This window comes from Myotis yumanensis, unplaced genomic scaffold (genome assembly GCF_028538775.1).
Source record: "Myotis yumanensis isolate MYYU_CA2020_CCGP unplaced genomic scaffold, mMyoYum1.0.hap1 SCAF_20, whole genome shotgun sequence".
Classification (NCBI taxonomy): domain Eukaryota; kingdom Metazoa; phylum Chordata; class Mammalia; order Chiroptera; family Vespertilionidae; genus Myotis; species Myotis yumanensis.
In genome coordinates, this window is record NW_027223771.1 from 261,255 (window position 1) to 288,990 (window position 27,736).

The 27,736-nt window shown below is 50.2% G+C and overlaps 1 protein-coding gene across 2 annotated transcripts; it reads right to left on the reverse strand.

Moving 5' to 3' along the window:
* Nucleotides 1-561: 561 nt before the first annotated feature.
* Nucleotides 562-27,580, reverse strand: TM6SF1 (transmembrane 6 superfamily member 1). 2 transcript variants are annotated; one of them, XM_070400591.1, is made up of 10 exons: nt 27,284-27,580; nt 20,889-20,992; nt 18,774-18,871; nt 17,680-17,783; nt 15,684-15,766; nt 13,630-13,751; nt 10,743-10,847; nt 7,202-7,294; nt 6,908-7,027; nt 562-1,622 (listed from the first exon to the last, which is right to left on the reverse strand). In XM_070400591.1, the coding sequence occupies exons 1-10, from the start codon at nt 27,373-27,375 to the stop codon at nt 1,431-1,433; spliced, it is 1,113 nt and encodes a 370-aa protein (XP_070256692.1). In that variant the 5' UTR covers nt 27,376-27,580; the 3' UTR covers nt 562-1,430. The 2 variants fall into 2 exon arrangements, with proteins under 2 accessions (XP_070256692.1, XP_070256693.1); XM_070400592.1 differs by lacking the exons at nt 17,680-17,783; nt 20,889-20,992; nt 27,284-27,580 and having other exon boundaries at nt 564-1,622; nt 18,774-18,858.
* Between the last annotated feature and the right edge of the window lie 156 nt (nt 27,581-27,736).

The window sequence follows — 27,736 nt, forward strand, 5'->3', positions numbered from 1 at the left end:
CTATATAGTTTCAGTTTAAAAAATTTGGATCTCAAAAGAAATGTCAATCGTTGTACTGTTGATATTTGGCTCTGTTGACTAATGAGTTTGCCAACCACTGGCCCAGGGCTATTCATGATGGTGATGGTGATGGTGACCATGGCAGCCAAGGCTCGGAAAGCCCTGCCGCCCACCTCGGGCTCCGAGGAGGCAGCTGTGCTGTGGGTTCTCTCATTCAGCAAATACTTTTCTTTCTCATACTGTTCTCACTCACAGTTCCACATGTGAACGTTCATTAAAAGATAGTAGGAAATGCCCTCGCTGGTTTGGCTCAGGGGATAGGGGTGTTGGCCTGCAGACTGAAGGGTCCCGGGTTCGATTCCCGTTAAGGGCACGTACCTTGGTTGCAGGCTCCTCCCCAGCCCTGGTCAGGGCATGCAGGAGGCAACCAATCAATGTGTCTCTCTCATTTCAATGTTTCTCTCTCCAAAAATCAAAGGGAAAAATATCCTCCGGTGAGGATTAAAAAAAAAAAGAGAGTAGAAATGACAATCCAGTTCTTTCTCCTTTAAAGTCTTTTTAATTTTGAGTATTTTAATTGAATTTAAAATTAATGAAGTTTGATTCATCACAGGACCTCTTCATTGCTGACACTAAAGCATAAGGAGAATGTAGGTGGCATTTTAAATTGGAACATATAAATGACAGATTTTTAAAATAAACTACAAAACCGTATGAAAAAAATGTTTCACATTAAATAAGATTTGTCGTCATAAAAGGTCAAAAATAATTTTATTAAAAATATACACAGAAATACAATAGAAATCTCTCCTTTCACCAGTAAAACAAGTATTCCGTTAAGGATAATAATAAAGTTATCGATCCCTCCTTAGCTGTTTAAACTCACAAAAACATTTTAGTAAAAGCAGTTTTTAAAACAACAGTAAATAATATACTTCCCCTGGGAAAAAATTTTTCAAATAACATTGTAAAATACTCTGGTAATTTGCCTTTTATATTGATGTTGATAATGAAGCATAGACATCTTATATGCAAAAATATTTCTCCAATCTCAATTTGCTTTTTGAATCTTTAATACGCATAAAGCATATTCACTTTTGAACAGTTTTGTTTCCATGCTCACTGTCGTAGGAGCTAAATAGTCATTTTTCACACATATACTTATTATGCGCAAACAGAACATTGAGATGGTCAGGTTTTCTCACAATAAATTTTTGAATAAATTTCTTTAAACTGTTTCTCTCAACAACTTCAGCTTTCCTTCAAAAAAGAAAAAGAAAAAGAAATTGACCCACGCGGTCCCATAGATAGCTCACATACTCAGTGCAGAACAGTGTTGGTGTAGGGGAAGGGAGTGGAATGAGACGAAACCCCAGGACCAGGGAATCAAAATCCCGCCATCTCGACAAGAGCCACAGGAAGTCCTGTTTTCATTCAACCTTTTCCTCCGCCTTTGCTTTGAGGAAGAACTCGGGCTTGTAGATGCAGCGGTAGGCCAGGAGCTGAGGAAGGGCTCCGTAGGCTATGTTGAACGCCAGAAAGAGGATTTTCGCTTCCTCGGGGACTCTGTGGATGTAAGCAGTTCTCGCATGAAGAGAAGCACCGATGTGAGAAAACTGAGCCTGTAGCGTTAAAGAAAAGGGGTAAGCGTGAATTTTGTGACCAGCTGGGTGCGCGACACGTTCTGGCTCATTCAGACCATGTCTCTATGCCCTAAAGGACTAGTGCTGTTGACCAGTCCGTAGTCTTGAATATGTCACTGAATGTAGGGCCGGTCTGGACAGAACTGTTCAAATAAAGCGTACCTTCTTGAGCGTGGCTTTAGCATACCAGCTGTTTTATGACCCATCCGGGGCCCCATAGCAAACAAACATGAGTAGGTCAGTGTAACAGAAAAATCTGAATAAAATCTCCGGTGACTTGTTTTTGTTTTCTGATTTGCATTCTGAGGATCCTATCATGAGACTCACAAAAAGTGTTCCCATAAAAATGAAGAAAGTACAGCCCTGGCTGGTTTGGCTCAGTGGATAGAGCGTCGGCCCACGGACTGAAGAGTCCTGGGTTCGATTCCGGTCAAGGGCACGTACCTCGGTTGCAGGTTCCCCCACCCTGGTCGGGGTGCGTGCAGGAGGCAACCAATCGATGTGTCTCTCTCATATTGATGTTTCTCTCTTTCTCTCCCTCTCTCTAAAACTCAATGGGAAAATACCCTCAAGTGAGGATTAACCAAAAAAAAAAAAAAGAAGAAAGTATGGAATTGAGAAACCAAAAAGATTTTTTTTTAAATATATTTTATTGATTTTTTACAGAGAGGAAGGGAGAGAGATAGAGAGTTAGAAACATCGATCAGCTGCCTCCTGCACACCTCCTACTGGGGATGTGCCCGCAACCCAGGTACATGCCCTTGACCGGAATCGAACCCGGGACCTTTCAGTCCGCAGGCTGACGCTCTATCCACTGAGCCAAACCGGTTTCGGCCCAAAAAGATTTTTAACATAACTATTTAAAAAGCAGCACTGGGGACCTCAGTTTCATGTATCAGTCTTTTACCTACTCCCTGGAGCAAAAGCTCAAAGCCCTTGATTATGTATTTTTTGCTGGTTTATTTATTCGTGTATTTGTTTCTTATGCAACTTAAAAAACGCCAAGGTTTGTTCTGCGAGCTGGGGTTGTTACCGGCGTGGGGTGGGGTAGGGGTAGGGGTGTGCTCTATAAAATGGCCAGGGTACGCACAGGCGACCTTTTCAAATCCAACTGTACAGAATGGAAAGGCCACTTCCCGCTTGTACCTCTGCTTGTTCACAACACACAGCAGAACGTGCCTGGCCGTCTCTCTGATGCTTTTCATAAGAACAGGGGGAAAACTGTGTTAGAAAAAGGCTTCTGTGAGATTTCCTCAGGATCCTTGTATCATTACAAAAGGCAATCGTGGAGTCTGCATTTCAGCTTCATGTCTCACTGAAACTCAAGGTGCACGTGGATAAAGAACTGGGAGTCTGAGTGTAGTAAGTGGTGGGTTATTCATCAGGATCAAAGTGAAGAGACAAAAGACGTTACACTCGAAAGAAGGCACGGAAGCAACAATGAAAAACGAACCTGCTTTAAATACACATACGTTGTCTTCTCTTTCCTTCCCTATGCAATCTGTTTCTTCTGCTGAGTGGCTAACAGCTAAAGGTGTTACTGAGCCCTGGACCTTATGCATAAGAAAAGGACCAGCTTCCCTAAGCAGCGTGTGTATGGGTCTGTATCAGGGACGTCTTCACGAATTCCCGCTACATTCTGGGGGCCTCTGGTTCAACTTTTGTTCTGTCAAGGACACCCCTGCATTGTGACCCATGAGGCCCTGAGAGGGCTCTGCCCCACACACACCTCCCCAGCGGCAGACTCCAGGCCGAACCCAGCAAGTGGTCAGCTGGGTTTCATCTCTGGGCTCTGAAGCCAGGAGACCCTGAGAGCCCAGGGCATGCGCGGGGCCGCTGCTGTGGACATTCTGGGACCTGGAACCAGAGCTCGGCCCCCGGGCACTGTGTTTCCCTAGAGCCTATTTTCAGTAACTGTCTGAATACATAACCAAACTTTGTCTTCTGTACCTGAGGCCAGATTCAAACCCTGATTTTCTGAAACGTGGGTTTGGTGTCTCTGTCTTTATAGACGCTTGCACTGTATGCGCCATAAAAATCACCAAATGTGAGGACGTGCCAACCATCGTGGAGAGAATGGGTAATACGAGGGGTCATGCCCACCTGCGGAGGGAAACCCGCAGGCGGTGAGGCCGTAGGCTCTCCTGCACCAGCAGTGCGGTTTATACCTCACTGTCCCCAACAGCAGCAGGAACAGTCATGTCCTTAGAGTGCAAGCCCACCGGGCAGGTCCTGTGTCTCATGTTCCGTGTGGCACCGGTCGCATTGTGAGAGCTCAATAAACGTTCTACAGTCCTGGTCTCGCGACTGTCAAAACCCATAAAGCTTCCACAAAGCATTTCTCCAAAATGCGGAGATGTGAGGCTGAGCATCTACCTGATCATTTGTGAGGTGTTTCTTAAAGCTTTCCATAAAGGAAAAAGCTTATAAAGGGTGTCCCAAAATTCACGCAAGAAGTAATTTTGATAGAAAACACAGATTTATAATTAAAAATTGTAAATTTTTTATTGATTCATAAAGTATACAGTATATAGGGTTATGTATGGAATAGCATATCGGGTAAATGGCCTCCATGCCTTTGCTGGCACATATGCACTCTTTTGTTGAAATTTTCCACGACCGAAATGCAGCTGCTCAGGCAATAAGAGTTAATGGTGCTTGCTATCCATTTTTTTGTGCCGTGGAGGCCATTTACCCAATATGCTACTCCATACATAACCCTATACTGTATACTTTATGAATCAAAAAATTTACAATTTTTAATTATAAACCTGTTTTCTATCAAAATTACTTCTTGCGTGGATTTTGGGACACCCTTTACAATTCACCTCCAGTAGAGTCAACTCTTTACAATCAAATTATCCACAGAGCAGCCTCCAGACCCTTTGGTGAGAAAGCGCGAGGCACCTGCCTGGCCAGGGAATGGGGGTCCCGAGGCCACGGTGGGAAGGGCGTTGCCTGGCTGCCTGGATCCCTTCCTGCTCCCGTGGCCCTGAGTGTGTTAAATGGATGGCGCGCCGGGCTCCCTGCCAAACCCATTGTGAGGCTGTCCGAAAACTTTCTCCCGGTTCACGAGTTTTAGGGAATGAGACACAATATGCACCGCTGCAGATCAGTAAATGAACCTCCTGGGTCACACAAGGCATTTCCCCTCCAGACTCTTACTGGAACTTCTGACAATAAAAACAGTAATCGCACCCTAGCTGGCCTGGCTCAGTGGATAGGGCGTTAGCCTGCCGGCCGAAGGGTCCAGGGTTCCATTCCAGTCAAGGGCACGGACCTCGGTTGCAGCCCCACCCCCACCCCCACCCCTCGCCCGGACCCTGGGCAGGGTTTGTGCAGGAGGCAACCAATGGATGTATTTTTCACATCGATGTTTCTGTCTGTCTTTCCCTCTCTCTTCCACTCTCCCTAAAAATCAATGAAAAAATATCCTCGGATGAGGATTAGGGAAAAAAAAGAAAAGGTGTTGGGTTCGAGAATTACTCTTGAGACAGCGCTAAGCAGACCTAATGATGGGCTAGATGTAAAAGGGGAGGGAACAGGAGGTGTGAAGAATTATACCACGAGTTAAGCTCCTACAAAGAACCTTAGATGGGAAGTCACCTTTCCAACCCTGTAAATTCTGGTAGTCTTGTTGCCATCATAGTGACTTGGCTGTGATCCAGTTAACTGGCTAAGCCTAGAGCAGCGGTTCTCAACCTGTGGGTCGAGACCCCTTCGGCGGTCAACCCGCCTAAGACCAGCCTGCGTATCAGATATTTACATGACAATTCATAACAGCGCCATTACAGTTATGAAGTAGCCACGAAAATAATTTTATGGTTGGGTCACAACATGAGGAACTGTATTTAAAGGGCCAGAAGGTTGAGAACCACTGGCCTAGAGTTTCTGGAGGAACCTCATTCTTAAGCTTGCTTGAAAAGAGCAAGATGAAGACAATCATTCTAGAAGATAAGTTCATTTGGCTCTTTTACCGACAGTAAGAAAATAAAAGGTACAATGACTTCATTTTCTTCCTTGCTCATAAGAGCAAGTTGTTTAGCTGGTTGTTATTTCGTAAAATTGCACTTTGTGTGATGAAGTCATTCCACAGCTAGTTCTGTTCGCAGTTCAGTGAGCACCTACTGGAGCCCGGGGCGGGGCTAACAGCAGGGGGAGGAGCAGACCCTTTAAAATGAGCCCCTCTGGCCCTGACGGCGTGGCTCAGTGGTTGAGCGTGGACCTATGAACCAGGAGGTCACGGTTCGATTCCCGGTCAAAGGCACATGTCCAGGTTGCGGGGTCGATCCCCAGTAGCGGGTGTGCAGGAGGCAGCTAGTCAATGATTCTCTCTCATCATTGATGTTTCTATCTCTCCCTCCCTCTCCTTTCCTCTCTGAAATCAATTAAAAAAATAAATAAAATGGCTCTGTCTAGGATAGTACAGTGGAATTCCAAAATCTCAAATTTAGAATGACATCTTAAAGTTAACAGCTCTCAGTGCTCTTTGGTGGCTGTGGTGTTGAGAGACTGGCACATGGTACTGTAAACAACGGGGCCACCTGCTGCCTCGGTGGCGGTGGACAAACCCCACAACCTCGCTGGGCCTCGTCTGTGTAACTGATGGAGCACCTGCCAGGTGGTTACTGCGAGACTTAAATAAAATAGGTCAGCAGAAAACGTCTTCTGAGGAACCACAAAACAAAGGGGCCCTAGCCAGTTTGGCTCAGTTTGGCTCTATCGAGCAGCGGTTCTCAACCTTCTGGCCCTTTAAATACAGTTCCTCATGTTGTAACCCGCAACCATAAAATTATTTTCGTTGCTACTTCATACCTGTAATGTTGCTACTGTTATGAATCGTCATGTAAATATCCGATATGCAGGATGGTCTCAGGCGACCCCCGTGAAAGGGTCGTTCGACCGCCAAAGGGGTCGTCACCCACAGGTTGAGAACCGCTGGGATAGAGTGTCTGCCTGCGGACTGAAGGGTCCTGGGTTCGATTCCAGTCAAGGGCACATGTCCCGGTTGCAGGATCGATCCCCAGTAGGGAGCGTGCAGGAGGCAGCCAGTCAATGATGCTCTCATCATTAATGTTTCTATCTCTCCCCTCTCCCTCTCTGAAATCAATAAAAAACTATTTTTAAAAAAAGCACAAAAACAAAGGAGACATGTCCACCTAGTGTTTCCTACCCTAAAACACCGAGCAGAGGTGTATTCGGATCCTCAACCAGGACAGCCACATGCCCAGTCAGCTTTCACAGCGGAGCGCATTCTCAGGTACCTGTGCGAGGCCTCCCGCGTGAATCAGGGTGACGTCAGCCATCCAGGAGCACCCGGGCACCACCAGTCCGTAAAGCGCCACCAAGAAGTAAGGGACAGAATAGAACAGGTACACCAGCATCTGTGCCAACAGAGAAACGTCATCACACACCGGCCGGCCTGGCCCGAGGAAGAGCACAGACCACAGACCCTCGCAAAGGCGAGCATGTTCATTTCCCGCTTCCCAGGCGGAACCACGTGCTCCCATCCTCCAAGAGCGAAGATAGTAAAACCTTAGGCTCCGTCACTACTTGACCTGGATCTTGGGATAAGCCGCGGGGTCCTTCAGGTAGGGCTCTTGAAACTGGGTATAAAACCGGCAGAAATCAGCTGGGCAATCCAGAGCAATCTGGGAACAGAAATGAATTCGTTATCACGATGCAGTCACAGCCCTCGCTGGTTTGGCTCAGTGGATAGAGCATCAGCCTGCAGCCTGAAGGTCCCAGGTTCGATTCCCGGTCGGGGCACATGCCCAGGTTGCAGGCTTGATCCCCAGGTAGCTGATCAATGATTCTCTCTCATCATTCATTTTTCTCTCTATCCCTGCTCCCTTCCTCTCTGAAATCAATAAAAATGTATTTTAAAAAAAGATGCAGTCACAGCTGGCTCTTCTGTTGGCTGATGAGGCCAGCTTTAGTGACAAACAGCTTTGCTCTGTAACAAAAGCTATGCGTGAGAGAAGCTCCCAGTGAAAGGGGAAGGTGCCCTGGTAGCAGAGGACTCCGAGGCGAGCAAACTGGGAGCAGGAACTGGAGCTAACGCTCTGCTCCCGGCTGCCTTTCGAGGACTCAGGTTAAGTTCCGGTCCCGCCAGCAGAGTACGCTTCTCCAGGGAAGAGCTAGCCTCCGCCCCCTGCAGGAAGGACGCTGCCTTTCCGTACCAGGTTCATCTTACTATGCTCTGCAAGATTCAGAAACAGCCGCCTCTGTCCAGTGCCTCACAGCGTGCATGGCCTTCGGGGGCCAGTGAAGAACCAGGGTTTAAGCCCGAGTTGGTTTGGCTCAATGAATAGAGCGTCGGCCTGCGGACCAAAGGGTCCCGGGTTCGATTCCGGTCAAGGGCGCGTACCTTGGTTGCAGGCTCCTCCCCGGCCCAGGCCCTGGTCGGGGCTCATGCAGGAGACAGCCAATCTACGTGTTTCTCTCACATAGATGTTTCTCTCTGTCTCTGCCTCTCTCTTCCACTCTCTCTAAAAGATCAATGGAAAAACATCCCCTCAGGTGAGGATTAACAACAACAAAAATAACCTCCTCTATCCAGTGCCTCACAGAGCGCATGGCCTTCGGGGGCCAGTGAAGAACAAGGATCAGTGGATAGAGCATCGGCCCATGGACTGAAGGTCCCGGGTTCGATTCCATCAAGGGCACGTATCTCGGTTGCAGACTCAACCCCCGTGCAATAGGCAACCAATCAATGTGTCTCTCTCACATCAATGTTTCTCTGTCTCTCCCCCTTCCCTCTTTCTAAAAATTAATGGAAAAATATCCTCGGGTGAGGATTAACATAATGAATGGATGAATGAATGAATGAATGAATGAAAAAAGGACCGTTGAAATAAAAACACAAAAACTGAAGAAAAAAAAAAGAACAAGGATTTGGAAGCAGGGTCCTCATCAGAAGCCACCTCCTGCGTCCCTCCAGCGTCCCCTCTGAGAACAGAGCAGGTTTAGTCCCAACACAGTGGACTCGAGGCCACAGAAGAGACCAAGTGTCTCTTTGGCATGTTACTGGGTCCCCTCCCACCTCCCTCAGCTGTCATCCGTCATGTCCCACCCAGACAGCACACATGAACCCAGGCCAGGGGCAGAGTCAGTGAAAGGACTCCCAACCTAACAGGCCCACCCACCAAACGTGTGCACACATGCACACACACACACACACAGGGAAGTGGGTACAGCTTTGCAAGATGACAGGCGGCGCTAATTTTGTTGCTGTCCTTTATTATTATTATTATTTCAGAGAGGAAGAGAGAGGGAGAGAGAAATATCGATGAGAGAGAATCATTGATCAGCTGCCTCCTGCACGCCCCCTATTGGGGATCCAGCCCACAACCCGGGCATGTGCCCTTGACCGGAATCAAAACCAGGACCCTTCAGTCTGCAGGCCGACACTCTAACCACTGAGCCAAACCAGCGAGGGCTTGTTGATGTCCTTTTAACTGTGGGCATTACAGCAAACTAACCAAAGGGCAGTTTCACGGCTCTGTGGTCTGAGCAAAGCCCACGACCTGGCTTTCTCCTTTTCTTCCCTCCCCTGAGTCTCTCCTAGTGGCCAGCTCTCCTCTAGGCAGTTTGCAACCACCCACATCTTAAGAGAGCTGCTCCCCCTGAACCCAGCCAGCTGACCCCAAAACAACGAACCCACTACCTCAGCTTACACTGGCCGCTCTGCATCCCAGCAGCTGTGCAACGGCAGCAGGCTATCGCCATGGAAGCTGAATATAACTGACCGAGTAACTCTGGCTGCTAAGAACTCATGAAACTGGGACATTGTGAAGGATCCTTAATCGATAAACAGCCCTAGCTGGTTTGGCTCAGTGGATAGAGCATCGGCCTGCGGACTGAAGGGTCCCAGGTTCAATTCCAGTCAAGAGCATGTGCCCGAGTTGCCGGCTCGATCCCCAGTAGGGGGCGTGCAGGAGGCAGCCGATCCATGATTCTCTCTCATCATTGATGTTCCTATCTATCTCTTTCTCTCCCTTCCTCTCTGAAATCAATAAAAATACATTTTAAAATAAATAAATAGACCTTTATTGAGCAGCTACTATGTACCAGGCCCTCTACATGTATCGGTGTTCATTATTAAATCTTCAAAACAATACCGTCAGCTAGCTCCTGTTATTTTATAAAGACGCCGAGGGTCCAAGAGGGTAAGCCTTTGTTCCAAGGCCCCACAGCTACAGATGTACTTACGTGGCAAGGATGCTAACGCCTTACTCTGAGAACCCTTCCTCAATCCCACTGCCCTACTCCTCAGAACACCTGGATGCTCTAGGCCCGTGGTCGGCAAACTGCGGCTCCTGAGCCACATGCGGCTCTTGAGCCACATGCGGCTCTTTGGCCCCTTGAGTGTGGCTCTTCCTAAGCCTTAGGAGTACCCTAATTAAGTTAATAACAATGTACCTACTTATATAGTTTAAGTTTAAAAAATTTGGCTCTCAAAAGAAATTTCAATCGTTGTACTGTTGATATTTGGCTCTGTTGACTAATGAGTTTGCCGACCACTGCCCTGGGCCACAGTGTTTATTGCAGTCTTAAGTTACCACCTGCTCCCAAGATACTTAAATCAGAAACATCAAAGGAACCAAAATAGTGAGACTACTTTTTCAGGTGCCCTTTAATAAGGGAGGGAAAATGCTTCTTTTTTTTAAGGACATTTCTTTTTTTTAAATATACTTTTATTGATTTCAGAGAGGAAGGGAGAGATAGAAACATCAATGATCAGAATCATGGATCGGCTGCCTCCTGTACACCTCCTACTGGGAATCGAGCCCACAACCCAGGCATGTGCCCTTGACGGGAATCGAACCTGGGACCTTTCAGTCTGCAGGTCGACACTCCATCCATTGAGCCAAACCAACTAGGGCGGAGGGAAGATACTTCTGGGTAGAGCTTGATCTAAGGACCAGAAGGAGGTGGCACAAAGCAGCCCAGAATGGGCCCGCCCCCTGGAGAGAGGAGGTTTGGGGTTGACCCCGGCAGGAAGCAGGCCCCACCCTCCAGGACCTAATGGGAGGAATATCTGGTCAGTGCGCTAGGAAGTCTGGTATATATGTTACTTTGATCTGTTCTGCTTACCAAGCCTCTAAACAGGCTAAATCCAGTTGCCAGGAGGAGGCAGATGACCAACAGGAAGTCAAATGGTCTTCTCAGCAGGTCCTTCGCTTGGACTTCTTGAATGACCTAAAACAGAGATTGTAACCGCTGAGCTGGTCCGGGGCCGGAGGAGACCGGAGACCCACTGAGACAAGGGTGGCGGTGGTGACGAGAGAGGCTGGAGATTCCCCATTCATAGCATAACCCCCAGCCATGTAACTTTAAAATTATATTCCCCTTCAAGTCTCAGTTTCCTCATCTGTGAAATGAGCAAATGGGGCCACATGACCTCAGAGGGCCCTTCTAGCTCTGGTTCCATATTTTTTCTTGAAATAGCTCTCTTTTGTGTGATTATAAATATAAGGCATACTCATTTCTAAAATAAACCATAAATCGCCCGAGCCGGTTTGGCTCAGGAGCTAGAGCGTCGGCCTGGAGACTGAAGAGTCCCGGGTGCAATTCCAGTCAAGAGCACCTGGATGTGCGGGCTCGATCCCCAGTGTGGGGCGTGCAGGAGGCAGCCGGTCAATGATTCTCTCTCATCATTGATATTTTTATCTCTCTCTCCCTCTCCCTTCCTCTCTGAAATCAATAAAAATATTTTTTTAAAAAATAAATTAAAATAAACCATAAACCCACCACGCTACTACTAATAGTTGCTTTATTTTTCACAAAATTAGGACTTCATGTATCGACAATTTCGCATTTGTTCTTTTGACTCTCAACATCTACCTAATTGTAAGCACTTTCTCACGTTAGTAAAATCCCTTTAAACACTTAATGTCACACGGAAGCACCGTATTTGACTTGCTGGACGTTGAGGCATGTCAACTGTTACACCTGAGGTGGCGGTGAGCTCCTTGAATACAGGGGTTTGGCAGCCAGAGCGACTGCATTACAGGGCTCCATTTGTTAAGGCTGAGAACATAGCCAGCCTGCTTTGCAGAGCGGTTCTGAATTTATGTTCCTGTCAGCACTGCATGACAATGTCTACTTCTCCCCGGCTGACTCTGTGTTTTAACTTTTTTTTTTTTTTAAATAATAACAGTCATGCATCTTATGATCACTGTTGACGCATTGGCACGGAGCCTTCAAATGCACCAGAGGGAGGACCAAGGCTGTGGGGGCTGTTTTTTTAACAACCACCTCATTCCTCAAAAGGATGTAAGGGGCGCCCCAGCGAGTTTGGCTCAGTGGATAGAGCGTCGGCCTGCGGACTGAAGGGCCCCAAGTTCGAGGCCCAGTCAGGGCACATGCCTGGGTCAATCCCCAGTAGGGGGTGTGCAGCAAGCAGCTGATCAATGATTCTCTCTCATCACTGATGTTTCTATCTCTCTCTCTCTCTCTCTCTCCCTCTCCCTGAAATCAATAAAAATATATATTTTTTAATATATTTTATTGATTTTTCACAGAGAGGAAGGGAGAGAGATAGAGAGTTAGAAACATCGATGAGAGAGAAACATCGATCAGCTGCCTCCTGCACATCCCCTACTGGGGATGTGCCCGCAACCCAGGTACATGCCCTTGACCGGAATCGAACCTGGGACCTTTCAGTCCGCAGGCCGATGCTCTATCCAGTGAGCCAAACCGGTTTCGGCAAAAAAAATATATTTTTAAAAAACTTTAAAATTTTTTTAAAAAGGATGTAAGGGGTTCCAGTTGTCCGTGTGCCAACCTCAGTCTACATGGCAGGTGTCTGGATGTGAACAAATGAAATGTTTGCAAATTCAAATGCATTTTAATAAATTCCCTTGTAAATCTTGTTGTCAAATGAATAATCATGTTCTGATTATCTCTAGTGATGCATCTTTTCATATGTCAGTTTTGCTTAAGCCTGCAGTGGTTCTCAACCTTCCTAACGCCGCGACCCTTTCATACAGTTCCTCATGTTGTGGTGACCCCCAACCATAAAATTATTTTCGTTGCTACTTCATCACTGTCATTTTGCTACTGCTATGAATCGTACTGTAAATATCTGATATGCAGGATGTATTTTCATTGTTCGCGACCCACAGGTTGAGAACCGCTGGCTTAAGGGATCTTAAGGATCTATAAAAGGAAGAGAAATTTAGGGAGATGTCACTAGCTTAGAAATAAACATCTTAACAGAGTCTCTGCCCGGCGAGTACTGTTGCATCTGGACACCTGGCTGGGAATAAGGGAGCTGTCTCAGAAGGCGTCCTGTAGCCCTAGCCAGTTTGGCTCAGTGGATAGAGCGTCAGCCTGCATACTGAAGGCTCCTGGGTTCGATTCCGGTCAAGGGCACGCACCTCGGTTGCAGGCTCTTGGCCCTGGTCAGGGGCATGTGGGAGGCAACCCATCAATGTGTCTCTTCCACATCAGTGTTTCTCTCTGTCTCTCCCTCTCCCTTCCACTCTCCCTAAAAATCAATCAATAGGGAAAAATATCCTCAAGTGAGGATTAAAGAAAGAAAAAGAAGGCGTCCTGTAGCTGGCATCCATGTGCCTGGATCTCTTAGTAATTGGACCCTATGGCTGTGTGTGCTACCTCGAACGCAGTATCCCTCCAGCCTCCCCTCAGGGCCGTAAAGGCACAGGTACCTCTGAAGAGATGCCCAGGTGCTCAGACTCCAGGCCACAGACAGCCCCAGAACTAACCCGACTCAGCACACACCCAGAATGTGAGAGGAGCAGCCCAGGGGACCACTGGCCCCGGAAGCAGGCGCCGTCGGACAGCCTTGGCCACCAGAGCTAAGGCGTGACAGACACTGCAGAACCGACACAGTCACGCCAATTGATCGCGGTCCCCAAAAGCTCCAGTCCCCGGAGGCGCACGGCTCAGTGGCCCGTGGATGCGGGTGCACCCTGCCAGCGTGCAGACAGGTCACATGTGACTTAATAAAAATCACCTTGGACGGGTAATGACAATATTCCGTCGGCTGGTTATAGATTCTGAAGCCGGCCCAGACAGGAAGACACGTGTACGGTATGCTTAAGATGAAAGCAGGGCAAACGCGTGTTCCGAACTTCCCTATTGAAAAGAGAGAAAGGGGAAGCCAGAAGGTTACCAAAAGCATCTAGAAACACAAGTAACGTTTACGATACCTCCTATCTCCAGCCACCTAAAATTTCGCTATAAACCAGACAATATTTTTAACCAGAAAAACCAGATCAACTCAAAACTTAGGTGTTTAGCAGGTTATGTCCCAGCTACAGTTTTATTTTGTAAAATATTTTTATTAATTTCAGAGAGGAAGGGAAGGGGAGAGACAGAGAGAGAGAGAGAGAGAGAAACTCAATGATGAAAGAGAATCATTGATCAGCTGCCTCCTGCACGCCCCCTACTGGGGATGGAGCCCACAACCCGGGCATGTGCCCTTGACCGGAATTGAACCTGGGACTCTTCAGTCCGCAGGCTGATGCTCTATCCACTGCCGCCTACAGTATTTTTAAGGTATATGTGGAACATCCTGATTTCTCGCATGCATAAATAACCTCATTTACATTAGCCTTAAAGAGTATTTCATTTTCAAGGACACCTATTGAGTTCCCACAGTGTGGCAGAGTTATATACAGGGCAGGGGAAAAGTAGGTTTACAGGGGTTTTTTTTGTATGGAAAATAACACAATAATTAATAAATAATAATACAAGAATAGACTCTGTTTCATGTACTCACAGCTATCAACTACTTCTGCCCCACCCTGCACACCGCAAAAGTTGTAAGAAGTATTTGCACACTGCATGTAGCCACAAACACAATACTTAACCCCTCCAGACCGCTCTCAAAGTCAGGCATCACTGATAGTAAATTGCTTTGTTGTGCCCTAGCTGGTTTGGCTCAGTGGGTTGACTGTTGGCCTGCAGACTGAAGGGTCCCTGTTTTGATTCCGGTCAAGAGCACATGCATGGGTTGTGGGCTCGATTCCCAGTAGGGGGTGTGCAGGAGGCAGCCAATCAATGATTCTCTCTCATTATTGATGTTTCTCTCTCTCTCCCTCTCCCTTCCTCTCTGAACTCAATAAAAATATTTTTTTTATTTTTTTTAAATATATTTTATTGATTTTACAGAGAGGAAGGGAGAGAGAGATAGAGAGTTAGAAACATCGATGAGAGAGAAACATCGATCAGCTGCCTCCTGCACACCTCCCACTGGGGATGTGCCCACAACCAAGGTACATGCCCTTGACCAGAATCGAACCTGGGACCTTTCAGTCCACAGGCCGACACTCTATCCACTGAGCCAAACCGGTTACGGCAAAAAATATATTTTTTAAAAATTGCCCTAGCCAGTTTGGCTCAGTGGATAGAGTGTCGGCCTGGGGACTGAAGAGTCCCGGGCTCAATTCCAGTCAAGGGCACATGCCCAGCCCTGACCGGTTTGGCTCAGTGAATAGAGCATCAGCCTGGGGACTGAAGGGTCACAGGTTCAATTCCAGTCAAGGGCATGTACCTTGGTTTTGGGCACATCCCCAGTAGGGGGTATGCAAGAGGCAGCTGATCGATGTTTCCCTCTCATCGATGTTTCTAACTCTCTATCCCTCTCCCTTCCTCTATGTAAAAAAAAAAAAAAAAAAATCAATAAAATATATTTTTTTAAAAAAAAAGGGCACATGCCCAGGTTTCGGATTCAATCCCTAGTGGGTGGGTGAGCAAGAGGCAGCCAATCAATGATTCTCTCTCATCATTGATGTTTCTATCTCTCCCATTCCCTTCCTCTCTGAAATCAATAAAAATATATTTTTTAAATTGCCTCATTGTTCAATGTACATTTCTGAAAACTGCTCAAAAGCATTTTTCAAGGTAAGATTAAGGCGCGGGGGTGGGGGGGAGTAATTCCACAAAACAGCTTTTTGGTGAGCTCGGAATGTCTTGGTGCTGTGACAACCAAAACAGCATCTCTCTTTAAAAACAATCCCCGTTGTTTCAGAAAAGGAAAGTGAATTTCAAGATCAAGTTTCTTACCTACAATGTTTCCTGGCACAAAAACAATCATGCTCATCATAATCGATCCGACCCAGTACAGCCCAATGTTCCTGTAACTTTCCCTGCAACGGAAAGACATTGGCTTAGCATGCCATCTGCCGAAGTGTTACCTTCATCCTCACTAACAAAGTACCTGGATGGAAACCTCCTGGAGAGTAATAACCCAGACACAGGGAACCCTGGTGCTCACCCTCCATTTCCTCGTGTGACAAACCACAGAACCTTCTCTGTACCTTTTTCTTACTTCATTTTGGGTTTGTTTGTTTTTGGGTTTTTTTGCTAATCCTCACCCAAGGATATTTTTCCATTGATTTTAGAGAGAGTGGAAGGGAAGGGGAGAGACAGAGAGAAAGAAACATCGATGTGAAAGAGACACATCGATTGGTTGCCTTCCTGCGCACACCCACACCAGGGCCCGGGGCCAGGTAACCCGCAACCAAGGTATGTGCCCTTGACTGGAATCGAACCCGGGACCCTTCAGTCTGAGGGCCGACACTCTATCCACTGAGCCAAACCGGCCAGGGCTCTGTCCTTTTGAATAGGAACTACACTGCTACCCTAACCTGTAGACCACAACGCCCTCGTCACTGCGAAAAGAGGCCTGCGTTTCACTCTCAGGTACGAAACGGAAAAGGAGGCTCAAAAAAGGACGGAAAATGGGTCCCCTTTCCAAACCATTGGAAGTACGAGTAATGGGTGTGAAGTGGACTTTCCCTGGTGTCACAGAATTTTGGCCAAAGCCCCTGAAGGTAAAGATAAGAAGTAGCCGGTGTAGCTCAGTGGTGGAGCATCAGCCCAGGAACCAGGAGGTCGCCGGTTTGATTCCCGGTCAGGGCACATGCCGGGTTGTGGGCTCAATTCCCATGGGGATACGTGCAGGAGGCAGCCCATCGATGATGCTCCTCTCTCATCGATATTTCTATCTCTCTATCCCTCACCCTTCCTCTCTCTCTAAAAATCAATTAAAAATATATTTTTAAAAAGTGATATGTACCCCTAATCTTCTTAATAGGCGATGCTGACAAACAGATCTTTCAACTGATATCCCCATAACCCACCTCCATAAGGGGCTCCGAGACACTGCAAAGGAGAGTCTTACCCGGGACAGAGGGGTTCCCTTCTGAACTGTGTGCTTCCTGCCCCGCCCCCACCCCCACCCACCCCCGCACCAGCCAAACCCATAGGTCCCTCCAGGCAGGTCCATTCAGTGACTGGGACTGTCAATAGAACAGGCAAGAGCCCTCTCCCCCCATGGGCGCTAACAGAGCTGCAGAAACTCTGGCGCACTCCCGACAGCGTCCACGCAGAGCCCAGGCATCCTCAGAAATACGGGACGTGTTCCCTAGAGCTTGGGAAGGGGAGGCTGGTGCCTAGAAAAGTCCAGAAACTAGCTGGAGCTGTCCTTCAGTTCACAATTTGGGGAAGGGAGGGGGGCGCGAGCACAGAGCATGCATATGGTCCAGTTGAGCTTCAGCCTTGTACAGGCAAGAGAAGAATGTATGGCCTTAGCCAATGTGGCTCAGTGGGTAGAGCATCGGCCTGCGGACTGAAGGGTCCTGGGTTTGATTCCGGTCAAGGGCACATGCCCAGGTTGCAGGTTCGATTCCCAGTAGAGGACGTGCAGGAGGCAGCCAATCAGTGATTCTCATCATTGATGTTTCTCTCTCTCCCTCTTCCTTCCTCTCTGAAATCAATAAAAAAAAAATGTGTTGGGGCTTAAATTCCTGAAAAACAGTGTTCTCATAAGAGAACAAAATCAATCAGGAAGTTAAGGGTCTGCCGGAGGTCCGAGGGGTAACCCAGAGAGCCAGGTGCAAAGGGCCGGGGAGCGCAGAACGCCGGGTCTGACTCATCTCCAAGGAGCAGCCTTCAGCCTGGGGACACCTGTCCGTCCACTCGCCTCTGTGTTCCCCTTACCTACCCGCGCATCGGTCGCTAAGGCGGCAGAGGCACACCCCCCGGCGCAGTGACTTACTCCCATGCGATGGCCGCCACCATCACCAGGTACATCAGGTAATGGGCGGAGCCGTCCCAGTAGCAGACCATGTGCCCATACGCCGTGTTCAGATACGGTTCACCCTGAGGGAAGCATGGAGAGGGGGTCCGCTTTACATGGGGCTCAGACACCACGCAGAACACCAGGCCTGCACCTCGCGTAAAACACAATAGAACTGATGTGTGCAAGTCTGCTCAAATGAAACTACGCTGCATCTCATAAAGTTACGAAATCGGCAGGAAGGGGAAAGTACAACTTTAGCCTTAGCCGGTTTGGCTCAGTGGATAGGCCATCGGCCTGTGGGCTGAAAGGTCCCGGGTTCGATTCCAGTCAAGGGCGTTTACCTCGTTTGCAGGATCCTCCCTGGCCCGGTTGGGGCTCATGCAGGAGGCAACCAATAGGTAACCAATTGATGTGTTTCTCTCACATCAATGTTTCTGTCTGTCTTTTCCTCTTTCTTCCACTCTCCCTAAAAATCAATGGGAAAATATCCTTGGGTGAGGATTAAAAAATAGTAAGTAGCCCGAACCGGTTTGGCTCAGTGGATAGAGCATTGGCCTGCAGACTCAAGGGTCCCAGGTTCAATTCCGGTCAAGGGCATGTACCTTGGTTGTGGGCACAATCCCAGTAGGGAGTGTGCAGAAGGCAGCTGATTGATGTTTCTCTCTCATCAATGTTTCTAACTCTCTATCCCTCTCCCTTCCTCTCTGTAAAAAAAAATCAATAAAATATATTAAAATAATAATAATAATAAGTAAATAAATAATAAAAAGCCATATCCTTGGATGAGGATTTTTTTAAAATGCTTACTGTCGCCCGGCTGGCGTGGCTCAGTGATTAAGCATCGACCTATGAACTTGGTGTATGGGATGATGATTATCTCTCACCATTGATGTACTTTATACGGGTAAGACTAACTTGGGCTTTCAGATGTAGTGATATTTTAATAGTATTACACAAATTCTCAATTCATTTAAAGTTCGTCTTTTCCATTAAATGTAAGTGAAGGAGGCTGGGTGGGTGGGTGGCTGGCCCTGGGGCTTAAGGCTCAGAACCACGAAGCGGGGCCATACCTCTCGCAGGTAGTGCGTCATGAACCCGTCGATGACTCCGTCCTGCTCCAGGCCTATGATGAGGTTCACCACGCTGGTAAAGCCGAACACGGCGTACACTGGGGAGAGAGCAGCGGTGTACACGGAGCAGCCCGGAGACGATCCACCAGCAACAACAGACCGTTTTAATGTTTTCCAGAAGGACGGGCCAACAGGACTTACCTCCGGCACACGCAGCGGGATCTCCGCCCGTGTCGTGGGTCTGACATCGCTGCCCACGTGCGCTCACCGAGGGGACACCCGCCAGAGGGTAAGAATGACAAACTCAGCCCCTAACTCTGTCGCCTCCTCCACTCCCTACCAGCAGATGCCCAGGCCACACCGGCACCACCTGGACAAACCCTGTAACCCGTGGCCACAGCGTAGAGGTGACCGCCAGGTTTAAAGTAATGACTTAGAAGAGTTAATTACCAAACAGGCCAACTCCCCATGTGTCTAGCGCAGTGGTCGGCAAACTGCGGCTCGGCAAACAGCGGCTCGAGAGGCACATGTGGCTCTTTGGCCCCTTGAGTGTGGCTCTTCCACAAAATAACGACTTCTGCGCATGGGCCATGAAGTTTCAATTGCACTGTACATGCGCGCCCGTACAGTGGAAGAGCCACACTCAAGGGGACAAAGAGCCGCATGTGCCTTGCAAGCCGCGGTTTGTCGACCAAGGGTCTAGCTAGCGTGTCTGCCCGACACCGCACTGGAGATCTAGAGATGGACAGTGGCTTATGTGCAAGGGACAGTGGCTTTAAGAGGACAGGGCAGTGCCCTGGTGTGGCTCAGTGGTTGGGCATCGACCTATGAACCAGGAGGTCACGGTTCGATTCCCGATCAGGGCACATGCCCAGGTTGCGGGCTCGATCCCAAGTGTGGGGTGTGCAGGAAGCAGCCGATGAATGATTCTCTCCCATCATTGATGTTTCTATCTCTCTCTCCCTCTCCCTTCCTCTCTGAAATCAATAATATATATATATATATATATATATATTTTTTTTTAAAGGCACACCCTGGGGAGCTGCTGGCCCAAGAGCAGGGAGACCCATGGGACAGCCCTGAGTCCCACCCACAGCCTGAAGCAGAGCCACCCAACCAACCTGCAGACCCACGAACAAGGAAAAGAAACATTTATAGCCACAGCAAGGAAACAACCTAAATGTCGGGCAACAGAGGACTGGACCATGTGTGTATTTATATTATATACTGGAAACGGATATTCTTGCCCTGGCTGGTTTGGCTCAGTGGATAGAACGGCGGCCTGTGGACCAAAGGGTCCCGGGTTCGATTCCGGCCAAGGGCACTATCTCATTCGCAGGCTCCTCTCCGGCCCGGGGCCCTGGTCAGGGCTTGTGCAGGAGGTAACCAATCGATGTGTTTCTCTCACATCGATATTTCTCTGTCTTTCCCTCTCTTCCACTCTCTCTAAAAATCAAGGGAAAAATATCCTCAAGTGAGGCTTAAAAAAGAAAAAAAAAACATTAAAAAAAAAAAACACCTGATATTCTTTGGCCATATAAATGAAGGAAGCCCTAACCGGTTTGGCTCAGTGGATAGAGCGTCAGCCTGTGGACTGAAAGGTCCCAGATTCGATTCCGGTCAAGGGCATGTACCTTGGTTGCGGGCACATCCCCAGTAGGGAGTGTGCAGGAGGCAGCTGATTGATGTTTCTCTCTCATCGATGTCTCTATCCCTCTCCCTTCCTCTCTGTAGAAAATCAATAAAATATATATATTTTTTTAAATGAAGGAAATCCTGCCATTTCCAACACCATGGATGGGATCCAGGCGGAAGCACACCCTCCTCTCCTTTCCCCTCATCTCCATCGCGCTCTGACCTCCAATGGGCACTGGGTACCAGCTGGTTGCTGGGCTTCCCGCTGGGAGAGGGTGGGTCACAGCCTGGGGGGGTAGCTTGGAGGAGAGGCCATGCCACCCTGAAATACTCCTCCACTTCCTGCCACTTTACCACGGGTTCAGCGTATTCACAGCCACGGAGGGACAGTGTCGGAGGCCACCCTGCTGAGCTGTTCAGTGGACACAGCAGCTCCCCTGCCGGGGGGCAGGGGGGTGGGGGGGAGGGGGGCAGACGTACCATAGAACAGCGGGTCCCGGGGTGGTTTTCTTTTGACGAGGATTCGAGCCAACAGGGCCACCAGGAGCAGGATGAGGGCAGCAACCCCTACAATTGTCCAGAAGCTGCAAGGACCAGAACAGGGAGGTGGTCACTTAGCAAAATAAACACGCTGGTGCTGGGAATTTCCTGGCTGTTGAATACAGCCGCTCCCAGCCCTGCCTCTGCCCGCGGCCCAAGCGCTGTGGTGTGAGTGACGTTTCTTTGCAGCTCCGTGGCCCCTCTTGCCCCGCCCCCGTGAGACTTAGGGGGACCAGAGCCACCAGCTCCTCATTCTCTTGTCAGCCACCCCCTCTGCACAGGGGATGTGTCCCAGCAGCTGCTGCCTCTGCTCCTCCAGCCCCTATCCCCTCAGTGGCTGACGGGCTGCCTCTCTCAGGGCCAGCGGGAAACCCTGGGACCGCGCCCCAGGAGCCACGTGGAGTCACAGTTATGCACACCTTCCGGAGGACAAGGACGAAGAGCCACAGGCCATGTGTATAATCAAAGGTACCAGAGGACCATGGCCGGTGTGGCTCAGTGGCTAGAGCTTCACCCTACAGACTGAAGGGTCCCAGGTTCGATTCCCGGTCAGGGCACATGCCCGGGTTGCAGGCTTGATCCCCAGTAGGGGGCGTGCAGGAGGCAGCTGATGAATGAGTCATTATCGATGTTTCTATCTCTCCATCCCTCTCCCTTCCTCTCTGAAATCAATAAAAATATACTTTTAAAGACAATAATAATAAAATAAATAAAAACCAATGGAAAAATAGCCTCAGGTGAGGACTAACAAAAAAATTAACAAATAAAAATAAAGACATACGGTGGAAAAATATATATATTCTGCACCCCTTACGTGCCAGGCACTGTGGATGAACAGGAGAGGCCCTGTCTTCCTGGGGACCCATCTCAATGGACTCTGAGCCCTCCCACCCCGGAGGTCACCGAGGGTCCCACCGAGACACTCTCCCCCTCACACCTCTGGGACCAGCAGGGTTTCCAGTTCCACAAGAAGCACAGCCTGACCCACTCCAGTGCCTGCCACACCAGAGCCTCAACAGCCCTAGAGGCAGCCAAAAGCACCGCTGCTGCCCGGCCGGCGTGGCTCAATGGTTGAGCGTCGACCTATAAACCCGGAGGTCCCAGGTTCGATTCCCGGTCAGGGCACATGCCCGGGTTGCGGGCTCCATTCCCAGTAGGGGGCGTGCAATAGGCAGCCAATCAATGATCCTCTCCCATCATTGATGCTTCTGTCTCTCTCTCTCCCTCTAACTCTCTGAAACCAATAAAAATATATTTTTTTAAGTCAAAAACACAAAAGCACCGTTTCTCAGATGAGATCTCTCCAGACCCCTCAACGTGCAGACTTTGGATAAACTTCGCCGTATGGCCCTGGGACCCCTGGGAAGTACCCTTCTCAGTCACAGGCCCCACAGCCCACGGACGCCTCCTAGGAACTGAGGGACAAACTCCTGCTGAGGTTCGCTCCATGCACCTGCCCTGGGATGTGAGCCAGGCACCACTCAGAAACCTGCCCCCAACGTCACGGTTGGAAAGCCACCCATCCAGCCTGCAGGGAGACGGGTCCCAAGGAGATGGGCCACAGGTGCAGGGAGCCATCTCCCCAGCACAGAGGAAGGGAGTGGGCTCTGGGTATCAGATATCCCCTAGACTTGCAGAAGCAGAATGCTTCAGAGGAGGGGCATGGGAATATACACATTTTTTTCAAGATACCTGGATAAGGGTGATGCTGAAAGTCTGCCTGAGGACCCCTGTTAAGGTGTAAAAATTGATGAATGGATGAGGGAAGGAATGAGAGGGACAGGAAGCGAGGAAAGAGATGCGGATGAATAGATGGATGGTGGATGGATGATGGAGAATGGATGGGGGATGGGGGATGGACATATGGATGGATAATGGGTGATGGATGGTAGGTGATGAATGAATGGATAGATGGTGGGTCAATGGAAGGATAGATGTTTGATGGATGAACAGATGGATGGATGGATGGGTGGATGGGTGAATGGAAGGATAGATGATGGGTGGATGGATGGATGGTGGATGGATGAAAGGATGATGGATGGATGATGAATGGATGGTGGATAGATGATGAATGGATAAATGGATGATGAATGGATGGATGGATGGATGGATGATGGATGGATGGTGGGTGGATGGAAGGATGACACAATTTATGATAAGAATGAATATGACTGTGGTGTCCAGGTAGGAGACTGAAATAGGAACTTTCTAGTGGTGAACATCAGCGGATGCTCCAGGCTCCTCCTGTGGGAATGAGCTGCCGATGGAGGAGACTGTGGGACCGGAAGCTGATGTAGATCTGGAACGGGACGCTGAGCTGAAGCATCCGTGAAGAGGGCAATGGTTTGGTGCACTACGTAAGCCGACGGGCATATTACTCCCAGCCTGAGGCGGGCGGTGGCCAGGGGATACCCCCATCCCTGCTGCTACCGAGGACCCAGCTGACAGTGGCACCGTCGCACAGCTGGCAGGTTGGCGACCTTCGGGTGCACAGAGGGCAGTGTAAACTGGTGCACCGCACCCTCTAGAGGAGCAGAGATGGAAGAGAAACTGGGGCAGCACACCATCTGTGACTCCCGGGACAGCCACGTGCAGGGCCACTCAGAACAGGGAGAGATGGGCCCATAAGAACTGGAGGGTGGGGGGCAGGGGGAGGGCTTTGACAAACCCAAGGGTGGAAAAGTTCTTGGTCTTGGGATGGGGGTGGGGAGTGGGCAGAGGCTACAGACATCCTTCTGAGAACAGGAGAACAGACACCTACTGAGAGGGGATGTGTATGCGTGAGTATGAGCAGAGTGTGTGTGTGTGTGTGTGTGTGTGTATGTGTGTGTGTGTGTGTGTGTCTCAGAGACAGAGACAAAGACAGACAGAGAGCCCATCCCTTTTCTGGCTCCTCAGCCTAATCTGCTTTTTCTGTTTGTCAGGTTTTCGTAAAAGGTCTGGTGGGAAGCCCTAGCTGGTTTGGCTTAGTGGATAGAGTCGGCTTGCAGACCGAAGGGTCCCGGGTTCAATTCCGGTCAAGGACACATGCCCGGATTTCAGGCTCGATCCCCAGTAGAGGGCATGCGGGAGGCAGCCAATCAATGATTCTCTCTCATCATTGATGTTTCTATCTCTCTCTCCCTCCCCCTTCCTCTCTGAAATCAATAAAAATATACTTTTTTTTAAAAAAAAAAAAAGGTCTGCCCTAACCAGTTTGGCTCAGTGGATAGAGCGTCGGCCTGCAGACTGAAGGGTCCCAGGTTCGATTCCAGTCAAGGGCATGTACCTTGGTTGCGGGCACATCCCCAGTAGGGGGTGTGCAGGAGGCAGCTGATCGATGTTTCTCTCTCATCGATGTTTCTAACTCTCTATCCTTCTCCTTTCCTCTCTGTAAAAAATCAATAAAATATATATATATTTTCTAAAAAGGTCTGGTAGAAGGAATTAGCTTCAACTAATTCCAACTTATCTGCCTGCCTACTACGCACAAGGCGCTGTGCCACACAGAACATACGAAGGTGATCTCTGGCTGGACAGGAAAGTTCTGAGGTGCAATCCGGTGGGGGGTTGGGGCGGGCTTGGAGGAGGGAAAGATCCCATCGGCTTGGAGGGAGTGTCAGGAAAAGGAAGAGGTGGTATTTCACTCTGGGGACTGAAAAAAGTCCAGCTGTGGCTCCAACAGTCAGGGACAGGGGGGAAGGGAGATCAGCATGCACCGTGGAAAAGAGGCAGGACAGTCCTAGTGGATAGAGCATCGGCCTGTGGACTCAAGGGTCCCAGGTTCGTATCCGGTCAAGGGCACATGCCGGGCTTTGGGCTCGATCCCCAGGAAGGGTTACACAGGAGGCAGCCGATCAATGATTCTCTCATCATTGATGTTTCTATATATCTCTCTCTCCTCCTCCCTTCCTCTCTGAAATTAATAAAATATATTTTTTTAAAAGAGGCAGGACAGTTAAGAGATGCCCAAGGGTCACAGAGCAGTCCAGTGTGGCTGCAGCACTCGCATGAGGGGCTGTGCTGGGGGCAGCACACTCAGGCAGGGAAGCCCTGAAAGGAGGCTCTGCTGTGGTCCAGTTCAGAGAGGACCAGTCCCAGGGGGAACGGGAAGGAGGGAACAGATGCTAGCACAGCCCCAGGACTTATGGCGGGGAGCGGGGGGGGGGGGGGGGGGGGGAGGGGGCGGGGGGGGACGTCCGGCCTGCAGGCCATGTAAGGCTCAAGAAATCATTTGATCTGGTCCTGCCAAGGCATTAGGGGTGAGTTAATTAAATGTTTGACTAAATATAGCAGGCTAATTTTTTTAATCCTCACCTGAGGATATTTTTCCATTGATTTCAGAGAGAGTGGGAGAGAGAGGGAAAGAAACATCGATGTGAGAGAAACACATCGATTGGTTGCCCCCTGCACACACCCCGTCCAGGGTCCGGGCTGGGGAGGAGCCTGCAACCCAGGTACATGCCATTGACCAGAATCAAACCCGGGACCCTTTGGTCCGCAGGCTGACGTTCTACCCACTGAGCCAAACTGGCTAAGGCTAGCAGGCTAATTTTTAAGTTGCTAACTTTGTATGGCCCATGAATGATGTTACAAATATCCAAATGGCCCTTGGCAGAAAAAAGGTTCCCCACCCCTGACTTCCGGGGAAGGGGACAGAGGGAAGGAGGGAGTGGAGGAAGAAGAGGGAGGGGTCCAAGGCCACTGGGATTGTAACCTGCAGGCGGATGGGAAGAATGGATGGAACCAATTATTCAACCGCAGGGCTCAGCAGTGTGCTCAATGATACCTGTTCTCAGTAAATGCCATCACTGTCCGCCCAACGGCTCAGGCCAAAACCTCAGGGTCATCCTCAAATCCTCTCCTCCCCACACAACCCTTCAGTAAGCTAAGCGACTCTCCCTGCAAAACATCCCCGCCACCAGCTACCTCCCTCTCCCTGCACTGCTCCGTTCCCCTACCTGGAAGGCTCTGTCCCCAGATGTTCCCGTGGCCACCTCCTGCCGCTCAAGGGTCACCTCCTCCAAGAAGCCTTCCCTGACTACCAGTTCCCTTCCCGGTCACTCTCTCGTGTTGCCCCATTTCATTTGTTGTCTGTCTCCACACACACCTCCCCAGGCGTTTCTGGCTTGTTCGTAGCTATATCCCCAACACTTACAACGGTGCCAAGTATACAGTAGATGCTCAATAAGTATTTGTTGAATTGCTTTAAATGCCACTTTAGGAGTGCAGGGTCCCCCAAGAGCTATAGTCACAGACACGTGACATTCCCTGCGCAGAGTTGCGTGTTCCAGGAGATGTGCCCCGAGACGGGGTCAGCCCAAGGGCAGCCACTGCCCGTGCCTGGGGACCGCTCCGGATGGATGGGTGCCAACTGGGCACGGGAGGCAGCAAGTGGTGGCCTGAGCCGCAACAGAGGAGGAAGTCACGGCCCTGTGGGCAGACACTTCTCCGCAGCCTGAAGGACCGGAGAGGGTTTGCAGCCTATAGTCTGATGCAATTTCCTTAGCACCAACTGCTGTCGGCAACATAACAGGTTACTTCCTCCACCCGCAAGCAAGGAACATCGGCAGGCACGGAGCCTGGCATCTTTCCCATCGCCTGCCGGGCAGGCCTGCAGCTGCTGCTGGGTCACTTATCCAGGGATCTGAGGACCAAGGGGCAGATCTCTGAACCAAACCCACCTGGGGCCACCTTTGGCCCCACCCATTTCCTTAGCAGCCAGGCACAGCCCCTCCCTACCCTCCCCCTCCCTGCTCCCCATCCCACCCGGGTCTCTGTGGGACCTGCCAATAGAATGCAAGTGTCCATTGGACAGACCAGAACACTGAGGCCAGGCCACACCCTCGGTGCCCAAGTCGGGCCTGGAACCCAGGTCTTCTCCCTCGGCTCAGGGCTAGCTCTGCTAGTCCTTCTGAACAGTTCCTAGAATTAATAAGACATGAGAAGTATGTGTGTGTCCATACATGGTAACATTCCTGGGAAACGCGCACCGAGCAAGGCAGGCGCGCAGCTAGCACGCTGGGCACTTCGCCTGGTGCCCTCCCGCCTCCACCCCTGCCCTGAGCTCCTCAAGGGCAGGGGCACTGCCTCCCTGACCACTGTCCCCGGGGACCTGGCACTGCGCGGGTCCCCAGCACTTGGCCCGGGATTGCGCCAAATGGCAAGGATGCCAGCCTGAGCCAGGACCCTGGTCGGTATCGCCCGGGCGCCTCCTTTCCCCTCCGCACCCCTCCTCGCTCTCCCCTTCCCTGTCCAGACTGGAGGTCTGGAGGCCAGCGACCCATGACCCCATCTGAAAAGTTGCCGCGCTCCAGCCGCACATCCTCCAGCCCCACCCCCGTGCGCCCACTCACTGGTGCTGGGCCGCCAGGTGGTTGAAGACATAGGTGACCGGGATGGCCGAGAGGGACAGCACGAAGACCCCGGTGGCCGCAGTCGCACTCATCGCCGCCACCCGCCGCTCGCCCTTCACCACATTTCGCGCGGCCGCTCCGCCCCTGCTTCCGGCGGGAGCCCTCCGAGCGCCCAGCGACCTGCCCCGCGATCACAGCGCCCCCTCCGCCCGCCCGCTCCGCTCGGTGCGCAGGGCGGACGCGCAGACCCAGGTGGCGCCCTCGCGGTCCTCCAGCCCAGGGACCGGGGCTCGGACGAGAGCGCCAGGCCCGCCGAGGGGCGGCGACAGCGTCCTGCCCGGGGACAGGTGCCCGCGGGGCACGTGCGCTCTGCGGGGAGGCGCGGCGCCGCCTGGAGTCTGGCTGCTGAGAGGCGCACCAGCCGGGGGCGGGGCCAGAACTGGGGCGGGGCCA